The sequence below is a fragment of the Physcomitrium patens genome, chromosome 13, assembly GCF_059467195.1.
Source record: "Physcomitrium patens ecotype Gransden chromosome 13, ASM5946719v1, whole genome shotgun sequence".
Classification (NCBI taxonomy): Eukaryota; Viridiplantae; Streptophyta; class Bryopsida; order Funariales; family Funariaceae; genus Physcomitrium; species Physcomitrium patens.
This window is the reverse complement of record NC_143422.1, coordinates 15652928-15674570: the sequence shown is the minus strand read 5'-3', so window position 1 is coordinate 15674570 and position 21643 is coordinate 15652928. Positions and strand designations below refer to the sequence as shown.

The window sequence follows — 21643 nt, the reverse complement described above, 5'->3', positions numbered from 1 at the left end:
GTTCTTGAAGTAGAACAATTATTTAGTCTAAATTGCACAAAACCAAGAAGAAGCTTGAAACTTAACTTGTATTAATAATCATTTGATTAGATGGCAATGTTTGGTATTTGACAAGCAAAATATTATAAAGTGAAGCTAGGAGTACCATTTGTAAGATTTGGGTTGTTTGAAATTTAATAAGAGTATCTTGAAACTATTTTAGATAGAGTAAGAAGAGTTGGTAGGATTAGACAAAATGCCATAATACCATCTTTATTTTTGAAGGACTATTAGCAAGAAAAGTAACACTATTTAAGTCTTTTAGAATAGAAAAAATTATTATTTGGTCTCTTTAATCAATCCAAATGCCACAACTTTTGAAAGGCTATTATTAGATATAAAAATATCTTAGATTTATATCTCATACTTATCTCAATTAAACTTCAAAAATTATCAATTAGAATACTATTATTGTTGTAGTACCAAGACTAGATCCAAATGCTTTATTCAACTTGTTAGTATAGAATGGAGTTAGAATATCTCTCTTCCTCCAAAGTTGTGAAGGCAATTTGGAATTTTTTCTATTTTATTATAGAATCCAAAAAAAAAAAAAATTCAAAATAAGAAAAGATTATGAGACACAAAAAGAAATAAGGTTTGGAAAGTAGATTGTTTGCCACTACAACTGAAGGCCAATATAAGGTGGATTAGAATTTTTTGAGTTTAGTCCTTCAAAAATTAATTAATTAATTCATCAAATGTTTGATTATTTGTGTTTGGATCAACAAATAATGAAGATTTTGGACATTGGATGAAATGCTTATGAGATAGAATTAGAAAGGAGTAATAACCCAAAGGACAATTTCTTAATGCTAGATTGTCCATGGATGTATGTTTAAAGGAACTACAAAATGAAAAAGAAAATTGATGAAGAAGGGAAAAGAACTCTTTTTTCCAATTATAGAGTTTTGTTCATAGATCATAAATGGAAAGAACACTATATCATTCCTAGGTATTTTAGCACCTTGCTGTGGCATTCAATAAGTTTTAAAATAGAATTAATTATAATCTATAGCTAAAAGCATCACAAAAAAGAAATAAAAATAAAATAAAAAAATACTAGAAGATATAATATTTAAAAAAAAATGTAATTGAATGAAAGATTTACATATAAAATATCAATAGAAGATACAACCTACAAGACAATAAAGAAGCAATTTATTCACCAAACTAAATAATGACACCATTAGAAAAGTAAAAACATACTACAAAATATGAAAACCTTTGTTGCTAGCACCTTCATTCTTATATACTTTAAAATTTCACATTTGAACTTCTTGTTTAATACATCACCTAGATTTTTGATCAATTTTCTCCTTCTCCATCAAACATCTCCAATAGTTTTACATAAAAAATTATAAAAAAATCAATAATGTTCATCCACTTCAGCCATGTGGCATGTAACCCGAAAGGGAACTGATTGGGGGAGTTGCTTTTCACACTGATTCACATGAAAAAGCTTCAGCATGAATGCCCACTAAGATGCCTCCAATCATGCCATGAAGCCCTCATTCAATGCATTGGCTGCACTGTTCCTCCTTTGCATTGTTGTTGCATTCAGATCCTGCTGATGGTATGTTTTCCACACAGTTTCTTAATCAGGTTTGCTGCATGTGCTCTTTCCTTGTTTCTGTGCCGGTCTACTGGCGAGTGTCACAGGTTGCAAATCCCACGCCGCTCAATCAGCATAACACTGTCTCCGCAAATCTGCCATTACATGGAGAGTTCTTTAGGGTTTGCCTCGTTTTTGCAGCTTTGCAACATCAACTAACATTTCATGGAATTAGCCTGTCGCCGTTGAAATTTCTACATGCCTGAAGTGGTGCAACGTGAATGCTATAGTTTTCGTACAGCTAGCTGCCGGTAGTACTGTGATGACGAGTGATGATGTTCAAGTGGGTCCGAGGTTGAGGTGATTTATAGCCTGCGTTGAGATGATTTGAGGACTGGGTTGTGTCTATGCTCTTGAGTAAGGTGGAAGCTGGAGTTGGGTGTTAGGGTACAAAATTGCATAGATCGATTCTAAATTCTTCCACTTCCATGGATTGATCATCTTGACACACTCGTTTGGTTTTGCTTCGGTCCTGGCATCAAGACCTCAGCTGGCTAAGTCTCTTTCCTGGGATAAGTTGTGTGCGTTTGCTGATGCAGTGTGATTGAAGAATCCCGAACCAGCAAGACCTACGCTTTATCCATACACTGATCAAGATGGGTTCCCCCAAAAAAATTGTGATCGGTATCAGCGTTGTGTCCTATCTCATTGCTTTTGGTCACGCTCTTGGAGCAATGACAAGACGGAGCCGGGTTGGTACCTCTTCCCCCTTAGACGGCTTTCTCCACATCTAACAAATCTCAACACTGTCCTGCATTTAACACAATCGCCCTAAGGGATTCAATGTCTCGTGTTAGTTCCTGCAACTTATCACTCCGAGCACTACTGCTTGAGTCTAAAATTTCCTGCAATCGTCTTTCCCTTTTTCACCGATGTCTTAGGTTGTCAGTGCTTCGATTTCCGTTACCTGAAACTATCCTTGATTGCGGGTTGATCTGCTCGCAGGGAGATCTCGTAGTAGTAGATGAGGATTCGGGAACCTTGCGGTGCCAGTACACCACAGACATTTCAACTAGACTCGCTGCTACCGCTTTTTCTTTTCTTGTGCTCGGCCAGACGTTGATCATGATTGACACACGGTGCCTGTGCTGCGGGGGTGGCTACAAGCCTGGTGGCGCCCGCACTGTGGGTATCATAGTGCTACTCTTATCATGGTGAACTATTACTACAACCTCTCCCAGCTCGATTTGTTCAATTATCTCGCTTTAAATGATACATGATGAAGCATTGAGTTCATTGTTTGCTAAAACAGGTAGTGTCGAAAGTGGAGAATGGAAGAATCAACCAGTTCCTTGATTGACGTGAACCTTTGCTCTTTGCGCAGGATCTGTTTCATAATTGCGTCAGCAGCTCTGTTTGTAGGTGCAGGCCAGAACAAGATCCGAACCAAAGGATTGCTGTATCGAAGCGATAGAAACGTGTCCTGCAAGGAAGTGCGAAGGAGTTTATTTGCAGCGGCAGCTGCTTTCACTTTCATCACAATGTTAATGACAGAGATTTACTATATCCTCATCTCAAGAGCTCGAGAGCAAGACGTAGCCTGGCAGTCGTATGGCCCATCGGTAGGCATGTCTGCGTACACATGAAATTTTTCTTGTAGAGCTCCACAATAATTAGGCCGCGGATCCTTTAGAAAATTTATTATTTTTCCTCCATTTCAATAGCTTCTAGAGAAGCAAGAATTTGTAGTTGAACTGTGGACAAACGGAAGTACCCTAGCTCGTTTCCAGCGCTGCAGTAAATGAAAGTGTACCTCATGCATTCATGAAGCAACTGAATTTCAATCTAAACACTTTTCTATTTCAAGGCTAGACTGCTGCTGTCCCTGTCGCTTGAGTTTTGTGCATCCTCGCATTGGACTTGCACCCTGATTGGATTCGGGTCGTCTCACAAATTATACTGGTCCACGGTGCACCTGTCAACTGAAGAGAATTGCATGATCCAGCTCTTTAAGACCCAAACGATGCGTCCGTTGAAGTAGCTCGGGCATCGCATAGAAGGCGTGTGTCGTTTGGTTGTAATCGTTGTATATTTCTGAATTCCTGCCCTAGCCTGTTGTGACTCGCACAGTGCGGGAGTGCTCGCACCAGTGTGCAGTTTGGCCTCGCGAAGGATCAACTGGTCTGGAGCTTGGAGTGTAGGTGCTGGACGAATTATCCACTACGCTCGTATCCAACGGTGAAATTTTCTAGATTGTATCGCTGCGATCGAATTACAGGTATTCCTTCTCAAGCAATCTCTTTCTGGTAAGCTCTTGACCCTGATCTCAATCCTTCACCCTATCCTGTGAGGATGTCGCAACGCGAGGATGAGCTCCACCCTTTGTCGGAAAAGCTGTTCAATTCTAGGGATCCAGTGTACAAAGACCCGTCAAAGCCCAGGACGGCCGATTTCTACGACTCCGAGGTCGCAATTGATTGGTCAAAGTGCGATAGGCCGCAACCGGATGATACCGAAACTTTTGCGAATAATCCGCAGTGGATCAGAGACCACGATCGCCGAGACTACCGGAATCGCCGAATCCAACAGATTCTTCAAGACGTCTGCGTTAGAAACAGGGACGAACCATTTGATGTTTTTATAGAAAGGGCGTACTGTCAGGCTCAAGCGACGCTCAGTGCGCATGGCAAAGGGGAGCATGGCAATGACTATCCAACACTCTTAGACCGCTGGGTGTACCGCTTCGTGCTAGGCTTTAAGTTCATCTCTAGACTGAGTGGGAAGAAATGGGACCCCGCGGACGAGAAGATGTTGACGAAATTAATCCGGGAGGAGTGCGAGATTCTCTCGAAGAAGGATGAGATGTTTTCCGATCCACACGAGGTGTGCAGGAAAGTGAAACGAGCGTGGGAGCCTGTCCAGGAGGACTTGTACGTGGGAGCCAGTACCAAGTCAGGTTTTAGGAATTACGCTCAGAGATCTTAGAATGCTGTGCACGGAGGCAGCTAAATGGAGCTGGCGGATAAGAGAATCGATGTGTCTTCTATAATTTTTTCCTACACCTGCTCCATTGTTGATGCTGCCTCAAATTCCCCTTGCTTATTTAGGATTCGCATGGGCTGGTTAACTTGTTGACTGTGCCAGAAGTTACGTAGTTGCATGCAGGCTCTTAACATGGAGAAGGGGGCTGTTCATTAGGCGCCGCTAGGAATTGCTTGTTTTCTTCAGCAGGCAATGAGGACGGAATGCAGTGCAGCCAGTGGAGAAGGAATCACAGCGTTTCTCGAGACAGATTTTGATGCAGAGCAATTTTTTTCTTCTCGTGATGCAGGCATGGTTCAAGAAAATGGCTGGAAGTAGAGATGAACGAATAGTTGCGAGATGTGACCCACTCCTTTGTAACACCAGAGTTTGCTCTGCCAAACAATTGGAGATGTGGACTGCAAAGGCAATTGCCGCTTCGAACAACACGAGTCCGAAGTTAAGCAAGCGCTGGAGTTGATTGAGACAGCTGTGTTCCAGTATTCCTGGAGCTGAACCAGTTTGCCTTCCTTGACTGTCCATATGTGCACCCACGCAACCTCTTGGCAAACACTTTCGCCCCCAACAATCACAATATTGCGAGTAGCAAGAATGCTCGACGGAATCAGGGTAACAGATCGAAATGAGAAAATTCCTGTCAGCAGCTTGCTCATGTGTTGGTGGAAGGGTGGCCCGCGGAACCAGAGATCCAGGTCTTTGGCCAGCAGAGAATTCACTAGGACTGTATTTCCGCTGGCAAGGGCATTGTAGAAGCAGCGCAATATGCGTTCGTTGTCCTGCATGTCAGCTGAAAGAGTGGCTGCAGTATTTTCGTCCTGGGTAACAAAATCTTCAGATCCCGCAGCAGCACTGGAATGGTCAGATATTTCCTCCGAGAAGTTGCTACCATCAGAAGAATTGCAAGAGTATTCGGGCCTCATTATAGCTTCTGATAATGTCCCTCCACAGTGATCCACATTCACTCCTACTTCCTCTCGGAGTTGAAGGGCTTGTCGGCGTGGAATTCCTGCACATCGCGCATAAGAAATAATTCAAAGTGGTGAACGACGTTCTTAGGATCCACAATGAAGCATCTTATCCCGAAGCTGGTTCGTCCTCCATCGCTCAAGTGGGTAATCTTCTTGACCCGGGCTTTATCTTCCTCTCCTTCTAGTTTACTGATGCCGCGATTGAACGTGCTGCTTGAGGTTGGAGACGCATCACAGGGAAATATTCATCCAGCACAGTGAATTTATTTGAGCATACTCACGAGACATCATCTATATCGAAACAAGGAATTCAACCTAAACGGGAGACCGGAAAGGCAAAAAGACTAAACTTTGAACAATTGTTCTGTGCATCTCACGAAGTAAAGCCCTCTTTTATAATTTCCTGCCAGCGGCTCTACATTAGACGGGACTTTGCACAATCCGTGGAAAGACCTTAGGGCTGAATCAAAGCATGACGGCAATTCTCCGATTCAGCATGTCTGTGGCATGCGTCTCGCTCCCTGCCTAACACCAGCGCGAGTGGCCATCGTTACAGCCGTGCTGATTTATTTATTTTTGGTTTCTGTTGAGGAAAATGGTCCTTCCAGCTTCGGAAACCTGCTCAGACATGCCCTGCATCCGACTCGTTGTTGTACACACACACACTCAACAACTTTGCTGTGATAGGACCAAGTGGTGCAGTAACATGTTTGGGGCAAGTCGACCGTGACTCCCTGCGTGAGGAAGCATGTGTCTGTGGTGGAATCTGCATCATGCGTCTCTTGAGTACAACATTGATACGAACCCTTCAGATTTGTGGAACAGGATTTGAGCCTCTCACATCGCACCCTACTTGCATTTGAGTTTTCTTTTCCTTCGGATGTACATGTCATTATATTCATGCTTATCATATTATATTGTATGTTATGTCTTTTTAGGTTGAAAATTCAATTCACTTGTTTTTTTTGTAATGTTCAACATATATAATATGGAATTTTTGTCTCAACTCATGAAGTATTGAAGTTGCTGAGGTAAAACATAAGATTATGTAGGAAAACAAAGAGTGTGTTAAAAGGTTAATAGAATTCATGTAATCGAATAGAATTTGTTTATTTTGTGTATGTTTGTCCATGAATTTGTATAAAACTTGCTCATGTATGATACAGAATTTCACCTTTGGCAAAATGTGCTTGGATGAAAGAATGATATAATAGCTTCTTACCATATCTTGTCATATGTATAACAGTATTTAAAGTCTTTATAAAAAACTAAATTAAGAACAACTTAAAAGTGCAACAACAATAAAGACTTTAAAAATCTTGGTTTAAAGAATTCAAGATCAAAAAAATAAGACTTGTATATTGCAAATAAAGATTTTTTTAAAATTTCTTTATTTGTTACAACTTGATAACAAGTTACAAAGACTCTTAGTTATATTATGTATAATCTTTTAGTTAATTATAATTTTAAATTATCCAAAATTTTAAATCTTGAGTTCTGAAAAATTTGTAATAAATTTACAATAAAGTTCATTTTATTAAAAAAATGATTACAGCTTTCAATACATTTTAAAATCACAAAATTCAATTTTTTTAAAAAAAGAACACCATAAAAATTTAGAGCATAGTAGAAAGCTTTTGACAAGTACTATTATAGTTTTTTAAAATAAATTTTGTAATAAAACAATGCACAAATTTTTAATTTTTTTTATAATATATATTTTATTTAATTAAAATAGTATATAGATAAGAATAATAATAATAAAGAACTTTATTGAATTATTATAATAAAGTTGTATTATGACCTACCTATATAATTAAACAGCTCGGGTATAAGACAATGGGACAAAGAAACCTTCTTATTGGTTGTAAAGAAGGAAATATGGAAACATACATGATGGGTTGAAATGCTATGCAGTTTAACAGATGTTTGCAATAAATGAGTGAAGGGGCAAATATAAATATCAAGATCCAAGAGAGACTTGGCAGTGCTAACATAACAACAATGGAATCAATATCACATGATGATGATCACATCACTCACTCACTTACTCACAGGTGTGTATAAATGAGGGTGGAAACATCAGTCTTGCTGCACCTCCCCACCTAAGTCTATTTGTCATGTGGCACTGACAACTTCCATTCAAGGTGCCTCACCCTCCTCCTCTCTCCCTCTCCTTCTTCTCACCTACCTTGGTAACCCCCCCTCACCACTACGTGTTGCAAAAACCTCTCTATTCAATCCACTCTGCCATTATGGGCTATCCGATCATAGATGCCGCTCAAATGCAATCACAATCGCTGATCAGATTTCTGGGAACGGAGGGAGGGAATGTAGAGGAACTAGGGGACGGGCAGGCAAGTTGGAAGGCAGGGAGGTTGGGAACTCAAAAGCCATTCCTTATTAGGCCCCCATTTAGTAATGTAAATTAGTTGATTAACTCACTGGTGTGTATTAATACAAAAAGTATACATGTGGTGCTTTAAAACACTAGTTTAGGGAGTTAATGTAGGAATTGTGATATAAATAGCATCTAATAGAATGTTAGTTGCAAGAATGGGTCTCTTGTAGAATTTCGGCGGTAGTGCCATTCTGTCCAGAATTTTGACCGGCGGCGGAGGCTCAGTCTGGAAATGATGCACTTGCGTGCTTGAGTGCGAACTTAATTACTCACCTTGTTGGGTTCTCCGTGCCAACTTTGTGTTATTGTGGTGATAGAAAAGAAGAGTACTTAAATTCTGAAGCGCAGCGGTTGGTGTTTGCAGTCTTGGACTTGGTATTAGCTCAGATATGCACGCAACAGGTGTGCGACGTCGCGGCTGAAAGTTCAGAATGGATGCTATATGAGTCCGTGGAGCATCTGTCTACTATGACCCGGTGATTTGGCTAGACCCTCCTTTTGATTGATCAAAAATGCTAAGATTAGTAGCATAGGCTACTATGTGAAGTTCCGGTTCACATCCATCATCGACTAGCGTTGCTGCAATGAAGCTCTTTCGATCAAGTGGCCGAAGTGCTGAAAACATTGAAACTACGTGCTTAGCAGGCGTGGTTGATTGACGGCATGTGAGCATTAGATAGGAGGCAGCCTTTTGTGTTAGATTAGTTGTATAGAGATTGGACTGTACGAGACACTTGTTTTCCTTTCGAACTCTGTTGTGCTAGCAAGTAGTAGGGCCGCATGGTTAAGGTTGAGATGTGCACCCTGGACAGAGATGCAGTACCTACTAGAGTTTGAATCGACTCGTGAAGAGACGGTGTTGTGGTTAGACTTAAGGGAGAATTATTATTTGGTGTGCAGAGTGGTGAGGGCTAGTAAAAAGGTGTGTTTTATTTTAACAATAAAAAATAAAAAATAAAAGTAAGAAGAACCCAGCTAATGTTGTTGGTCTGTTCTATTCGAACAAGTAGCTGTGGCAGTTCTCATCAGCAGCGGAGTTGGATCTAGAATCTCCAATTCATAGTCTAGTGGAAATCGGTTGGACGTCCAGGATGACGACGTAGCAGGTTGCGGCTCATCAGCGGCCTGGAGCAACAGTTGGCCTTTGAGTGGGCTGGAATCAGAAGCCGTATGCAGGATTCGCCATCCCTCGAACATACCAAGGTGATTTTGTTAAGAGTTAAAATAGGAATAAAATTACATTGGAGTAAATCCATTTGGTGGATTAGGTCAACTCGGATAAAGTTAGGTTTGGATTTTGGATGAGTCAATCTTTGGATAAATTTTGGTGGATGAAAGGTTATTCATGGATGAATTATCATATAAGATTAAACAAAATTAATAATAATAATAACATAAAATAAAAATAATATATAAAAAAAATAACTAAAAGAAAAAAAATAGGCATTAAATTTTTGAGTGATTTATTATCGTGAATGTGAGTTAATGGTAGAATTTTGGATTGATTGCTTGGATTATTTAAGAAGAGTAAAGAGGGATTTAATTAGGATTTAAGTAATAGCTATAATTTCTAAAATTCACATAGATAATTCACTTGTTGTGAATTAGAATAAACTTCCAACTAATGGAAGTTAATTTTTGCTCACATTATTTTAAATTTTAAATTTACAATAAAATAAATTTTGTAAATTATTATCAAAATAAAACTAAAAAATAACTTAAATATATCTCACAACTTCAATTACATTATCTTTTCTAATACAATTATATATGTGTGGAAGAAATTGCATATGTTTTTAAAAGATACAAAGATAATAACATAAAAGATACCATGAAGGTTTTTATGTTACTCTTAATTATTTTAATTATTGATTTATCTAAAATATAGTTTTTTTAATAATATTATTCTAATCAATATATATTACTAAACTAATGATGTTTCAATATGTTTTTTGTATTAGGCTTTCTATCTATTTTACTATTATAAATATATTTTATTATATTAATTTAAATATAGTATTTATATAAAAGAAAAAATCTAACCTAATTTTTCTATATATATATATATATTATTTTTTAATTTAATTTCGAATATAAAATGCATAAAAAACTACTATTATTAAAAACATACATCTTGTCATCTTATATATATATATATATTCCTTGAAAAAAATTCCATTAAATGCAATTTAGAAACTTCTTTAATTTATATTATTTGTATATACAAACAAAAAATCTTATTTTTTCTTCAATTGTATTATTTTATTTACTTCTTTTGAGATTATTTAATTTATATATATCGTTATTTAATTTTATTAGTTTTAATGTTGAGTAAAATTCTTATAATGCTTCAAAACAAGTTTGTAACTTAGATCTTTTTCCAATTTCTAATGTTTAATATAAATTTAATTTTACATTTTTTCAGCACCTCTGCTATTTCAACTATTTGTAATAATATTTTAATTAGAACTTATTTTAATTAGAGCTTTTACTTCTAAAAAAATCAAAAATAGTTATAATAAGATTAAACAACTAGTAAACTGGCTAATTATCTAACATGTCATCTTAATTTTATATAATTCTATATATTCTTAGAAGTAAAGTTTACTATGTGTATGGTATATCTAGCTTTAAAATACCTTTTTTATATACTCTTATATAAATTCTAATACTACCTAAATTTTTTATTAGTTGTAAAACTTCTTCTTAGAAAAAAAAGGATCATGTACATTGAGTGTTGTGTATGAAACAAAAAAAAAAAAAAAAAAAAAAAAAAAAATGTTTGAAGCATGAGTGATGATTGAAAAAGTGGGATTGAGAGGCAGCCCTTGAACAAAATTCAGCACACCATGTATGTCAATGTGGATCAGTGCGGGGGCACAATAAGAAATGGCTTCTGAATTCCAAACCTGCCCGCCCCCTGGTTCCCCTACGTTCCTTCCCTCCGTTCCTAGAAATCCGATCAGCGGTTGCGATTGTATCTGAGCAGCATCTGCGATCCGACGGCCCACAATGGCGGAGTCAGTCGATTGCATAGAGAGGTTTCTGCGACACAATTCTACGAGAATACCCCCCTCCCTAACCCACTCTAACCCTAACCCTGCTCTCCTCTGCTCTGCACTGCCCTCCTCCTCGTCCTCTTGCGCTCCTTGCCCTCCCTTCCTTCCTCATGCCATGCCTGCAATCTAACGAACGCATCACTGCCATCTCCACCACCACCACTACCACGTCACTTGCACTGGAACCTACCTGCCCCCCTTCCCTCCATCGCCTTCCGTTTCTCTCCCTGCCCCCCTCCCAGGTATGTATGTATGCTCTTCTCACCTTCTCTTCTCTTGCTCTTTCGATCTTTGTTTCTGCACAGTCCTCCCTCCTCCCTCCAGTGCGCTGAACCGGATCTCACAATTCCCTTCGAAACCTGCTCTCTCATTCCTCCTCATATTCCTCGTCTGTTAACTCCTTCACACTCCACTTGCCTGATTTCATGACGTTCTGGGGATCTCTTGGCAGCCCCGGGTTGGTGTGCCGCATGCTTCTCAATTTTGATTGTTCCCAATTCTTAGGTCCAACTTTGCACATGCATATTCCTAGGTCCAGTTGAAACTTAACTTACCGTAGGCTGATATGTTATGACATCAGCACTTCGTTTCTAGTTAGGAGGGTCTGCATGCAATTTTGTTTTATTTTTGACGAGTGTACTTTTTATTGGGAACGAGGGTCTATCGATCTGTACCGTATCACTTTCGTTGCTGTGGGTAGCTGTATGTTTGTCAACTACATACCTACCTAGCTTAAAAGCAGTCACAGATCATTTCAGGTTATCCCTGCAGTAGGATATCTGCTTCGACATCATTCTTATTCTTCCAGCAATTAGTAGAATATTCTGACGGGTCATTCATGTCATGTTCCCAGTCCAGTATGAATTACTTTCGGAGGACGGCCTTGGAGATTCTTCAGCTGAAGGCGACGTAGTCATCCAAACTTCAATCTAGTGTACATGTCAATTAAACTTAACAGTAACGTTGGTTGGCTTCTTTGAAACTGAAAAGGTGAGGAATATGGTTGGCTTCATGTAGTTCGGAGCAGTGGCTATCGCATCAGATTATGCAATGCTTGTGGTTTCAGATTTTGCATTTGGTTCTTCAAGTACAAAACATTTCTTTTCCATTGGCATGTGGGTGCTATCTCATTGTGTTTATTTGTACTGCAGAGTTCTGTGCGTTCAGATTGAGAGTGGTTTGTATTTCTATAATCAATTATTTGAGCCAACTCTTTCGTGAGCCGCCTTTAGTGACATAAGGCACTGTTGCCAGAAACTTGAAATACAAACATCTTCAGAGGAGTATTATTCAGTAATCGTCCACTTTGACGAGATTACATTCCGTTTTATTTTTCTGCTTTCCGATTGCCTCATGATTCGGCCAATGCAACTACCTACAGACTTTTGACGATGTTATTCCAGGTCTCCGACGTTTCAGAGCATCTACATACACCAATTCGGCATGTTCTAGGCCTGCAACCCTCTGGCAGTAAATATCTGTTGGGATTTTGAATTTTTGATGGTAGGGATGGCTCTGATGGTACGATTTGTGCAACCCTGTGGAACATGCACGGGACATATTTTTCCTGAGCAGAACGTGTTGTATGCCGCTTCACCTTTACACTGTGATAGTATTCCTTTGATAGTATTCCTTTGATGTGCTTTTCTGGAATCGAAAACATGTTGACGGGATGGAGCTAAAATTATAGTTAAATCTCCTTGTTTCGCTTCTCTAGCTAGTGTGAATGACCATTCCGCTAAACAATACCACCAGAAAAAGGAGCGTTCGTGTTACAATACATAGCTGTCCTTTCATGCATTGTAGCTAATCGATTGATTGATACCTTTGTTGTTCAATGAACTTGAGGAATAGGAGATGTTGTAGCCGGCGTATGTGAGGGTGTTCAATTTTTTTAGAGCTGAATTTGAAGTAAAATATACTTTGTGTGCCGTTTTATTGATTTTTAAGAATACGAGTATTTAAACAATATGGTATTATTTGATTTTATTTTGTGCAGGATTAGTGGTGTTACTTTACAAGAACCAACTAGTCTTAAATATATTCTCTTAAGTAGGTGAGCATAAATTTTTATATGTGATTGTTCAACAAATAATTAATAATGAATTTAATTATGCCTAAGTTTTTTATCAATGTTGAATTTAATATCAATATTTTTATCAACTATTAGGATTACTTAAGATTGATTGTTTAGCTTTAGTATCATAGATTCAATTTGGAAGATAGAAAATTGTATAACTTGAGTAATGTGGTTAAAAGAGTGTTTAGTAAATATTCTTGAAATATCAAACAAATCTATAATATAATTTTCTACAAGTGGCGAGAAGGTGAAATTGAATTTTTTTATATTAATTCATCATGGAATATTTGTTGAAATTATTCAAGTACTATATAATCATGGTTTGGAGGTTTTTACGTGGTTCTTTCGTATCAAGATCTTCAAGCACCATAGAAATATCAAGTATATAAGGTATTTTTGGAGATACTTGGAAAGGATCTGAATTCTACATTAGAGCATTCAAAGTTTTATTTAAAAAAAAAAAAATTGTTGAATAGAAACCAATGTACACATTTGTGTAAGAAAATTGAACATGTTATAAAGATTTTTGACCACCTACTCCAATGCACCAATGGAGTTTGGGCTTTTATTGAATGAGTTATTTTTCATCTTAAATAAATCTTATTTTTTAGTAGAAAGTTGTGGAAAACCAAATTGGTGTGAAGAAGCCATCTTCCAATTGAATAACAAAGAAACTTTTAGGGAATTACTTTTGGATTTAAAATGTTGTTGTGATGTAGCAAGTGATTTGTTTTTAAATTATTGTCCCAATAAATTTGAAGACATCACATTTGCTACATTTGATGTTGTAACATGTGATGAAATAAAAGGTGATGTTAAATTTCTACATGAGAGGTTGATCCAAGCAAGTGAAGAAGAAGATTTTGAATATTGTGGTCTAGCAATGCATTTATTAGAAGACCTACTTTGTATAGAAGATGAAGAATGGGATGATTCAAAACTATCATCAAATATGAAGAGTGTTGAAACCATAAAATGCATAAGTAATGGAAATTATGGGGTAGTTTATAAATCAAAGTGGTTTGGAGTTTTGTGTGCAATCAAAAAGATATTTGGATATTGCACTTAATAAGTTTTCTGAAAGAGAAGTGACTATTTTAGCCAATTTATGCCATCCTAATTTGATTACATATTATTTTGCAATGAAAGGTAATGCCAATGAAAGTGGTGAATCTTTTGAGACAAAAGTTGAAAAAGACTATTTGTATATAGGAATGGAATTGATGCAAACAAATTTAAATGACATATTGAAAAAAGAAGAACAATTATCTTACATTTTTCTTATTGATATTATATATCAAATTGCAAAAGGGATGTGTTACTTACATGACATGCATATTGCACATCATGATCTAAAACCTCAAAATATTTTAGTTAATGTTATGAAGACAAAAATTATGAATAAGATTGTTTTACATGCTATTGTAAAAGTGATAGATTTTGGAATATCTAAGAGTGAAGTTGGAAGCAATCCAAATACCACAAAGAATAAATTTCTTTATGGTACTATTGCATACATGGCTCCTGAGGTTTTAAAATCCAAATTTGAAACAATAATTATATGCCCTTTTGAAGCTGATGTTTATTCATTTGCAATAGTATGCTCCAAGATTCTTACAAAGAAAGATCCAATTTGATGGTGTTCGTGGGATGAAAGAAATATTAGAAAGAATTGAAAAAGGTGAAAGACCAAACTTACCATCAAATTGTGAAGTTTTGATTGAGCTTATCCAAGAGTGTTGGAGGTTGAATCCTTTGGATCGACCAAAGTTTGCAAATATTTGTAAAAGATTAAAGTTACTAAAGAAAAAGTTTTTAGTTAGAATTGAAGTAGCAAATGCACCATATTTTGAGGAATCAAATAAGAATTGTCATAAAAATCCAAGATTTCAGCAAATACATAATAGAATGCCATTGGTAAGACTTGTGCTAGAAACTATAATAAGTATCCATATATATATATATATATATACATATAATTATATGTATTGATTGTATTGGTAATTTCTTTGATACTCTTCTATGATTTAATGATGTTTAGATGTCTTCGTATGAGCTCAACTTAGTATGACTAGGTTGAAATGTAGTATATGCATCATTCTAATTTTTTTGTTAATTTGTGGTTATATTTTCTACTTATAGGTTGATTTACCTGAAGAAGAAATATTTGGTAGAATACAATATTTATTACAAATAAGAAAACTATGTGCAAATAAAGTGAAGGTTTTATATCTTGTTGGAATGGGTGGAATAGGCAAGACCACAATTGCAAAGGTTATATTGAATGATGTAAAAGCCACATATGATGCTTCATGCTTTATTGAGTGCATTGAAAGTGGTGGTGATTATTTTTCAACTTCATGCAGTATCTTAGAACAATTTCAAGTCAAAGAAAAACCAATGGATGTAAAAGAAGCTCATAAAATGCTAAAAGCATTCTTATTAGAAAACAAAACCATCTTGGTCTTTGACAATGTAAAGGATCAAAGACAAATTGAAGATGTTGTGCCTATGGATGACATATTAGCTAGCAATAGTAGTACATTAATTGCAACAACTCGAGATTTAAAAGCAATAAAGCATTGTAATAAAGAAGTTTGTGAAATAAATATTGAAGAACTTGATGAAGAAACAAGTATGAAGTTGTTTATTGCTCATTCATGTAGCCAAGAAAGTCTACTTAATGAACTTATTGAAGTTGGCAAAAAAATTGTAAGAGCTTGTAATGGCCTACCATCGAGTCTAAAAGTCATGGGAGCATTTTTAAGAGAGAAGAAGAGATTGAGATGTTGGGAGCGAGCTTTACAAAAGTTGAAAAGTGGAAGAGAATTAGATGGAGATGAAAACAATAGTAACTACAAGATTTGGAAGATATTAAGAGTAAGCTTTGACAATTTGAAAGATGATGAGAAGAAAATGTTTTTAGATATATGTTATTTTTTTTGTAATGATGTCTATCCACAAGGCATGTCAAAAAAAGAGCATTGCGAATATGGGCTAATAGTCATAAAAACATATTGGAACATGATGTGGAATGTATATTAAATACATTGATTTACCAATCATTGATAAAAATAAACAAAGATGGAATTATCAGAGTGCATGATCAACTACAAGACATGGGTAGGAACATTGTTGAAAAAGAAATAAAATATAAATATAGAAGAATATGGAACTTGAATGAAGATCCATTTTGTGGAATATCAAACAAGGTAATTTTACTAGACTATTATCTAGATGGCATTTAAAGAATTAATAATAATAAGAAAGAATCATTTTTTTAAAAGTTGGAATTTTTAGTTTTTACATTAAGTAATTTTTATTGTATTTCTTAGATATATACTAATGTAAATTTATTATGTTAAAATATAAATCTTCTATTGTAATTATATATATATATATATATATATATATATATATTATGTGTACTACTAATGTAGAATTTCTAATCTTTTTGTGTATTGAATTTTGGTGGAATATAGTTGGAGGGATTATTTTATAAAAATATAAACAACAAAAGTATTATTAAAGTAAGAAGTGCTTCTTTTTCATCACTTCAATTTTTAAGTTGTAATATTGGAGTTTTTGCTCCCAAAGTTGTAGTAAGCATATTAAAAATATTTTTTGTGTTAATAAAGCATTTTCTTAGATTAAGATGTTTTCTTCTAGATATGTCATTGGAATATGAATTAAAAAATGAAGAAGGAGACATAGCATTGCAAATGCTACATGATAAAGATGTTTGGAAAAAGTTTGAGAGTTTAAATATCTTACAATTGAAAAATTGTTCTTTTATAGAAACATTCCCAAACTCATTTTTTGAAATTACTACATTATTGAAACTTGACTTGGAAAGCTGCTCAAACTTAACCATGCTACCAAATGAATTGAAAAATATGACTTCTTTGAAGATACTTAATTTACAATATTGTAGTAGATTAAGATTATTACCAACATCAATAGGAAGTCTTCTAGCTTTAAAAGTCTTTAATATTGAGGATTGCAATAGCTTGATATCATTGCCAAATGAATTGGGCAACCTCACATCTTTGACTTTCTTATATATAGGAGGGTGCTTTAGGTTGACATTATTGCCAAATGAATTGGGCAATCTCACATCTTTAACTACCTTAATTATGAGAAGGTGCTCAAGCTTGATATCATTGCCATATGAATTGGGCAACCTCACATCTTTAATTACCTTAGATATGCATGGATGCACAAGCTTGATATTATTGCCAAATAAATTGGGCAATCTTACATCTTTGACTACCTTAATTATAGGGAGGTGCTCAAGTTTGACAACATTGCCAAATGAATTGGGCAACCTCACATCTTTGACTACTTTAATTTTGGGGATGTGCTCAAGTTTAACATCATTACCAAATAAATTAGGCAACCTCACATCTTTGACTACCTTTAATATACGTAAGTGCTATGACTTGACATTATTGCCAAATGAATTAGGCAACCTCACATCTTTGACTACCTTATATATGGGAGGGTGCTCTAGGTTGATATTATTACCAAATGAATTGGGCAACCTCATATCTTTGACTACCTTTGAAATGTGGGGGTGCTCAAGCTTGACATAATTGCCAAATGAATTGGGCAACCTCACATCTTTGACTACCTTTAATATACGTAAGTGCTCAAGATTGACATCATTATCAAATGAATTGGGCAACCTTACATCTTTGACCATCTTTGAAATAGTAAGGTGCTCAAGCTTAACATCATTGCCAAATGAATTGGACAACCTCACATCTTTGACTATCTTACATATAAGGGGGTGCTTTAGGTTGACATCATTGCGAAATGAATTAGACAATCTCACATCTTTGACTACCTTAAATATAAGCGAGTGTTCAAACTTGACATCTTTGTCAAATAAATTAGGTAACCTCACATCTTTGACTATCTTAGATATACATGGGTGCTCAAGTTTGACATCATTACCAAATGAATTGGGCAACCTCACATCTTTGACTATCTTATATATAAGGGGTTGCTTTAGATTGACATCATTGCCAAATAAATTAGGCAATCTCACATTTTGACTATCTTTAATATAAGTGAGTACTCAAGTTTGACATCATTGCCAAATAACTTAGGCAACCTTACATCTTTGACTACCTTTATTTTGTACAAGTGCTCTAGCTTGACATCATTGCCAAATGAATTAGGCAACCTCACATCTTTGATTACCTTAGATATACATGGGTGCTCAAGTTTGATGTCATTGCCAAATGCATTCGGCAATCTCACATCTTTGACTACCTTATATATAGGAGGGTGTTTTAGCTTGACATCATTGCCAAATGAATTGAGCAACCTCACATCTTTGACAATCTTTGATACATGGTGGTAAGGAAGCTTGACATTATTGCTCAATGAATTGGGTAACCTCACATCTTTGACTATCTTACATATAGGGGGTTGCTTTAGGTTGATATCATTGCTAAATGAATTGAGCAACCTCACATCTTTGACAATCTTTGATACGTGGTGGTAAGGAAGCTTGACATTATTGCTTAATGAGTTGGGTAACCTCACATCTTTGACTACCATTTATATAAAGAATTTTTCAAGGTTGACATTATTGCCAAAGAAATTGAGCAACCTCACATTTTTGACTACCTTAAATATGCAGTGGTGTTCAAGCTTGACATCATTGCCAAATTATTTAGGTAACTTCACATTTTTGACTACTTGAAATTTAAAGAATTGTTCAAGCTTGATATCATTATCAAAAATAATGGTGAATGCATTCTTAAAATGATTTCCTTTAAAATAGATTTTTTTATTAATAGATAGTATTTTAAAGATATGACAAAGAACAATATTTGAAATAGAATTTAGAATTTAGAATATAGTACTTAAATCTTTTAAATCATAATGGTTTAGATAAAATCATTTATATGTTCTTTGAATTTTGCAATAGTATGTAAAAGAAGGCCATCTAAAGTAATAAAATTATAAGTTACAAAAACTAATCTTGTACATATAATTTCTAATATTTTAGAGAATCTACACTTCAATTTTTTTAATTAAAATTAATTTGGATTAGTTTTTTTCTAATATATTTATGAAATTTATTGAAATTTCTTTAATTAAATCTTAATAAATTATATGTAATAAATATTTGAGATTGTTTTCTAACATTTAAAACATAAATATAATTCAACATAAGACATATTTTTTATTATTTTATTTAAAATAAATAAGTAAATTATTTTTAATATTATTAAGATTTTGTTACATTTAAATAAAGTAATATGCAATGCATGTGTATATTAAGCTAATCTTGAATATATAATTTCTAATCTAAACTTTTAATCTTTTTTTAAAAAAATTAATAATATAAAATTTTATTTTATTTAAATATTTGAAACTATTGTTCATTACATGTTTGTTTCTTTAAAATTTAAACATATTTTTAGGTAAAATATTATCTTCATATAAAAGTCACATTACATAAAATTTAAGAATTACTAGGTTTTAAAATTTAAGAGTTATAGTCAATCAACTATTAATATCTAATAATATTAGGTTGCAATTGTTGTTTTATTTGATTTTAATAAAAGTTGTCATATAGAACTAAATACAAAATTATGACTAAATCTATGTAATTTTAATATGTTAGAAAAAAATGATATTTCTATTACTTATGTATTTTTTAAAATAGAAACTATTATCTTATATCTTGATTATTCAATAATAATACAATAATTTTGCACAAAAATATAAATACAATTATACAACATGTACATTAATATAATTTTATTTTTAAAAATAACAATAAAATATTTACTGTCATAATAAATAAGAAATTTAAATATTTTCAAAATTATTCTGAAAATTATTATCTAATAAATTCTAAAATCTTAAAAATCTACAAAACCAAAAATCAAAAGCTATTAATTAAAAAAAACAAGCTCATAGAAAGAAATGAGTTATTTATTTTATTATATGTAGTTTGTAGAAGCATAGTATCAAAAATATATATATATAAAGAAGAATAATCTAGAATAGAAACCATTGTAATACTTATTTTTAATTTATGATATTGCTTTCATTTGTACTTCTACTTTTATGGTACTATGCATAAAAGAAATAAAATAGTAAATTGTCTTGTAATATAAAAATATTAATTAACTAATTCATAAAGTTGTGTAATTTCTAAGTTTTTTTAAAGTAATGTAAAATAAAATAACTACCAAAAATAGAAATAATTTAATATAATTAATAATATATAAATATAAAAATAAATTTTAATTCTTTCAAAAATAAAGAAAATATATATAATTGGCTATTAAATTTAAATAAAAAATAGAAATGTGTAAATTATTATTACCTTTTATAAAAAAAAATATAATGTAGTATTTTTTTTTCTTTTTTTTTTTGCATAAATATTGAATTTTTCTTGTGACAATATTTATCTTTAAATTATCTAAATAATTTATTAATTAAAATTTTAAAAAATTATAATTACTTTGTTAGAAGTTGTCATCAAATTGGTTTAATATTCAAAACTATCTATCTATCTATCTATAAGTATTTATATTTATAATATTATTTTTTAAATTATTTGGATTTTTTTATTTTTTTATTTTTTATTATTTTGAAGGTTTTTTGTTGAACAAATCCTCAACTTCAAATTAACTATAATCATATCATATTGTTTTCACAATAATCTCATAAAGATTCTATTAAATTATTTAATGTGCTTAAAATAATTCATCTTTTGTATTAAATTTTATTAAAATAATATAATATAGCCAATAAACTATAGCCCAATGCTCTCATTTTAATAAAAATAATTTTCTTACTTGTTATTTTAGAAGTTGATTACCAATAAGTTTTTTATTTTTTATTTTTATTTTTTTATTGCCAAGATAAACCTTGTGGTTCAAATGGTGCTTGTGATCTTATTTATATGTTCTTTAAAGCTTACAATTATATGTAAAAGAAGACCATCTAAAATATCAAAAATATGAGTTGCAAAAACAAAACTTATACATAAAAATTCTTAATATTTTAGACAATCTATACTTAAAAATTTTAATTAACATTAACTTAGGTTAGTTTTATTAAATATACTTATATAATTTCTTAACGTTTTATAAATTAAATCTTAGTAATTTATATGTAAAACATATTTGAGACTTTTTTTTAATATTTAATATATAAAGATATTTCATTGTAAAACTTAATTATTATTATTTTGTTTTAAAAAATTAATTACTTTCTTTTAACATTATTAATTTTTTAAATATTTAAATAAAGTAACATAAAATACATGTGTGTTTAATCTAAACTTTTAAATATTTTTGTAATATTAATAATACAATATTTTATTTTATTTGAATATTTGAAACTATTTTTTATTGCATTTTTGTTTCTCACATGTATATAATTGCTATTATTGTAATTCTTAGAAATACAAGTTTAATTCTTTAAAATTGAAATTCATTTTTTTGATAAAATATGAGCTTTATA

At 33.3% G+C, this 21643-nt stretch overlaps 4 protein-coding genes and 1 long non-coding RNA gene across 11 annotated transcripts; 4 read left to right on the top strand and 1 right to left on the bottom strand.

Annotated features, from left to right (window-relative positions):
• Positions 1 to 1492: 1492 nt before the first annotated feature.
• Positions 1493 to 6448, top strand: LOC112290224 (uncharacterized). 5 transcript variants are annotated; one of them, XR_012218758.2, is made up of 5 exons: positions 1606 to 1698; positions 2191 to 2343; positions 2597 to 2805; positions 2976 to 3869; positions 4923 to 6448. XR_012218758.2 is itself a non-coding variant. In XM_024536304.3 (4 exons), the coding sequence occupies exons 2-4, from the start codon at positions 2248 to 2250 to the stop codon at positions 3235 to 3237; spliced, it is 567 nt and encodes a 188-aa protein (XP_024392072.1). In that variant the 5' UTR covers positions 1493 to 1612; positions 2191 to 2247; the 3' UTR covers positions 3238 to 3462. The 5 variants fall into 5 exon arrangements, 4 of the variants coding, with proteins under 4 accessions (XP_024392072.1, XP_024392073.1, XP_024392074.1 ...); XM_024536304.3 differs by lacking the exon at positions 4923 to 6448 and having other exon boundaries at positions 1493 to 1612; positions 2976 to 3462; XM_024536305.3 differs by lacking the exon at positions 4923 to 6448 and having other exon boundaries at positions 1549 to 1641; positions 2976 to 3462.
• LOC141046071 (uncharacterized) lies at positions 3265 to 5553 on the bottom strand. The gene has a single exon (XM_073538008.1). It carries the CDS (start codon positions 5551 to 5553, stop codon positions 4930 to 4932), a length of 624 nt encoding a protein of 207 aa, XP_073394109.1. The 3' UTR covers positions 3265 to 4929.
• A 310-nt stretch (positions 6449 to 6758) lies between the features above and the next one.
• Positions 6759 to 9985, top strand: LOC149987981 (uncharacterized). 2 transcript variants are annotated; one of them, XR_016506159.1, is made up of 3 exons: positions 6759 to 7978; positions 8367 to 8478; positions 9013 to 9985. It is a non-coding gene; the product is annotated as an uncharacterized LOC149987981 (long non-coding RNA). The 2 variants fall into 2 exon arrangements; XR_016506158.1 differs by lacking the exon at positions 9013 to 9985 and having other exon boundaries at positions 8367 to 8976.
• A 1076-nt stretch (positions 9986 to 11061) lies between these two features.
• Positions 11062 to 13030, top strand: LOC112290238 (uncharacterized). 2 transcript variants are annotated; one of them, XR_016506157.1, is made up of 3 exons: positions 11062 to 11303; positions 11915 to 12051; positions 12213 to 13030. XR_016506157.1 is itself a non-coding variant. In XM_090255468.1 (2 exons), exons 1-2 carry the CDS (start codon positions 11172 to 11174, stop codon positions 11972 to 11974), a joined length of 192 nt encoding a protein of 63 aa, XP_090111594.1. In that variant the 5' UTR covers positions 11062 to 11171; the 3' UTR covers positions 11975 to 12186. The 2 variants fall into 2 exon arrangements, 1 of the variants encoding a protein (XP_090111594.1); XM_090255468.1 differs by lacking the exon at positions 12213 to 13030 and having other exon boundaries at positions 11915 to 12186.
• A 3062-nt stretch (positions 13031 to 16092) lies between these two features.
• On the top strand, positions 16093 to 19127 carry LOC141046090 (uncharacterized; the record flags this gene model as incomplete). Its single annotated transcript, XM_073538150.2, has 2 exons — positions 16093 to 16353; positions 16624 to 19127. Coding segments are annotated over 2 exons (1374 nt in total), but the record flags the coding sequence as incomplete, so codon positions are not given.
• Between the last annotated feature and the right edge of the window lie 2516 nt (positions 19128 to 21643).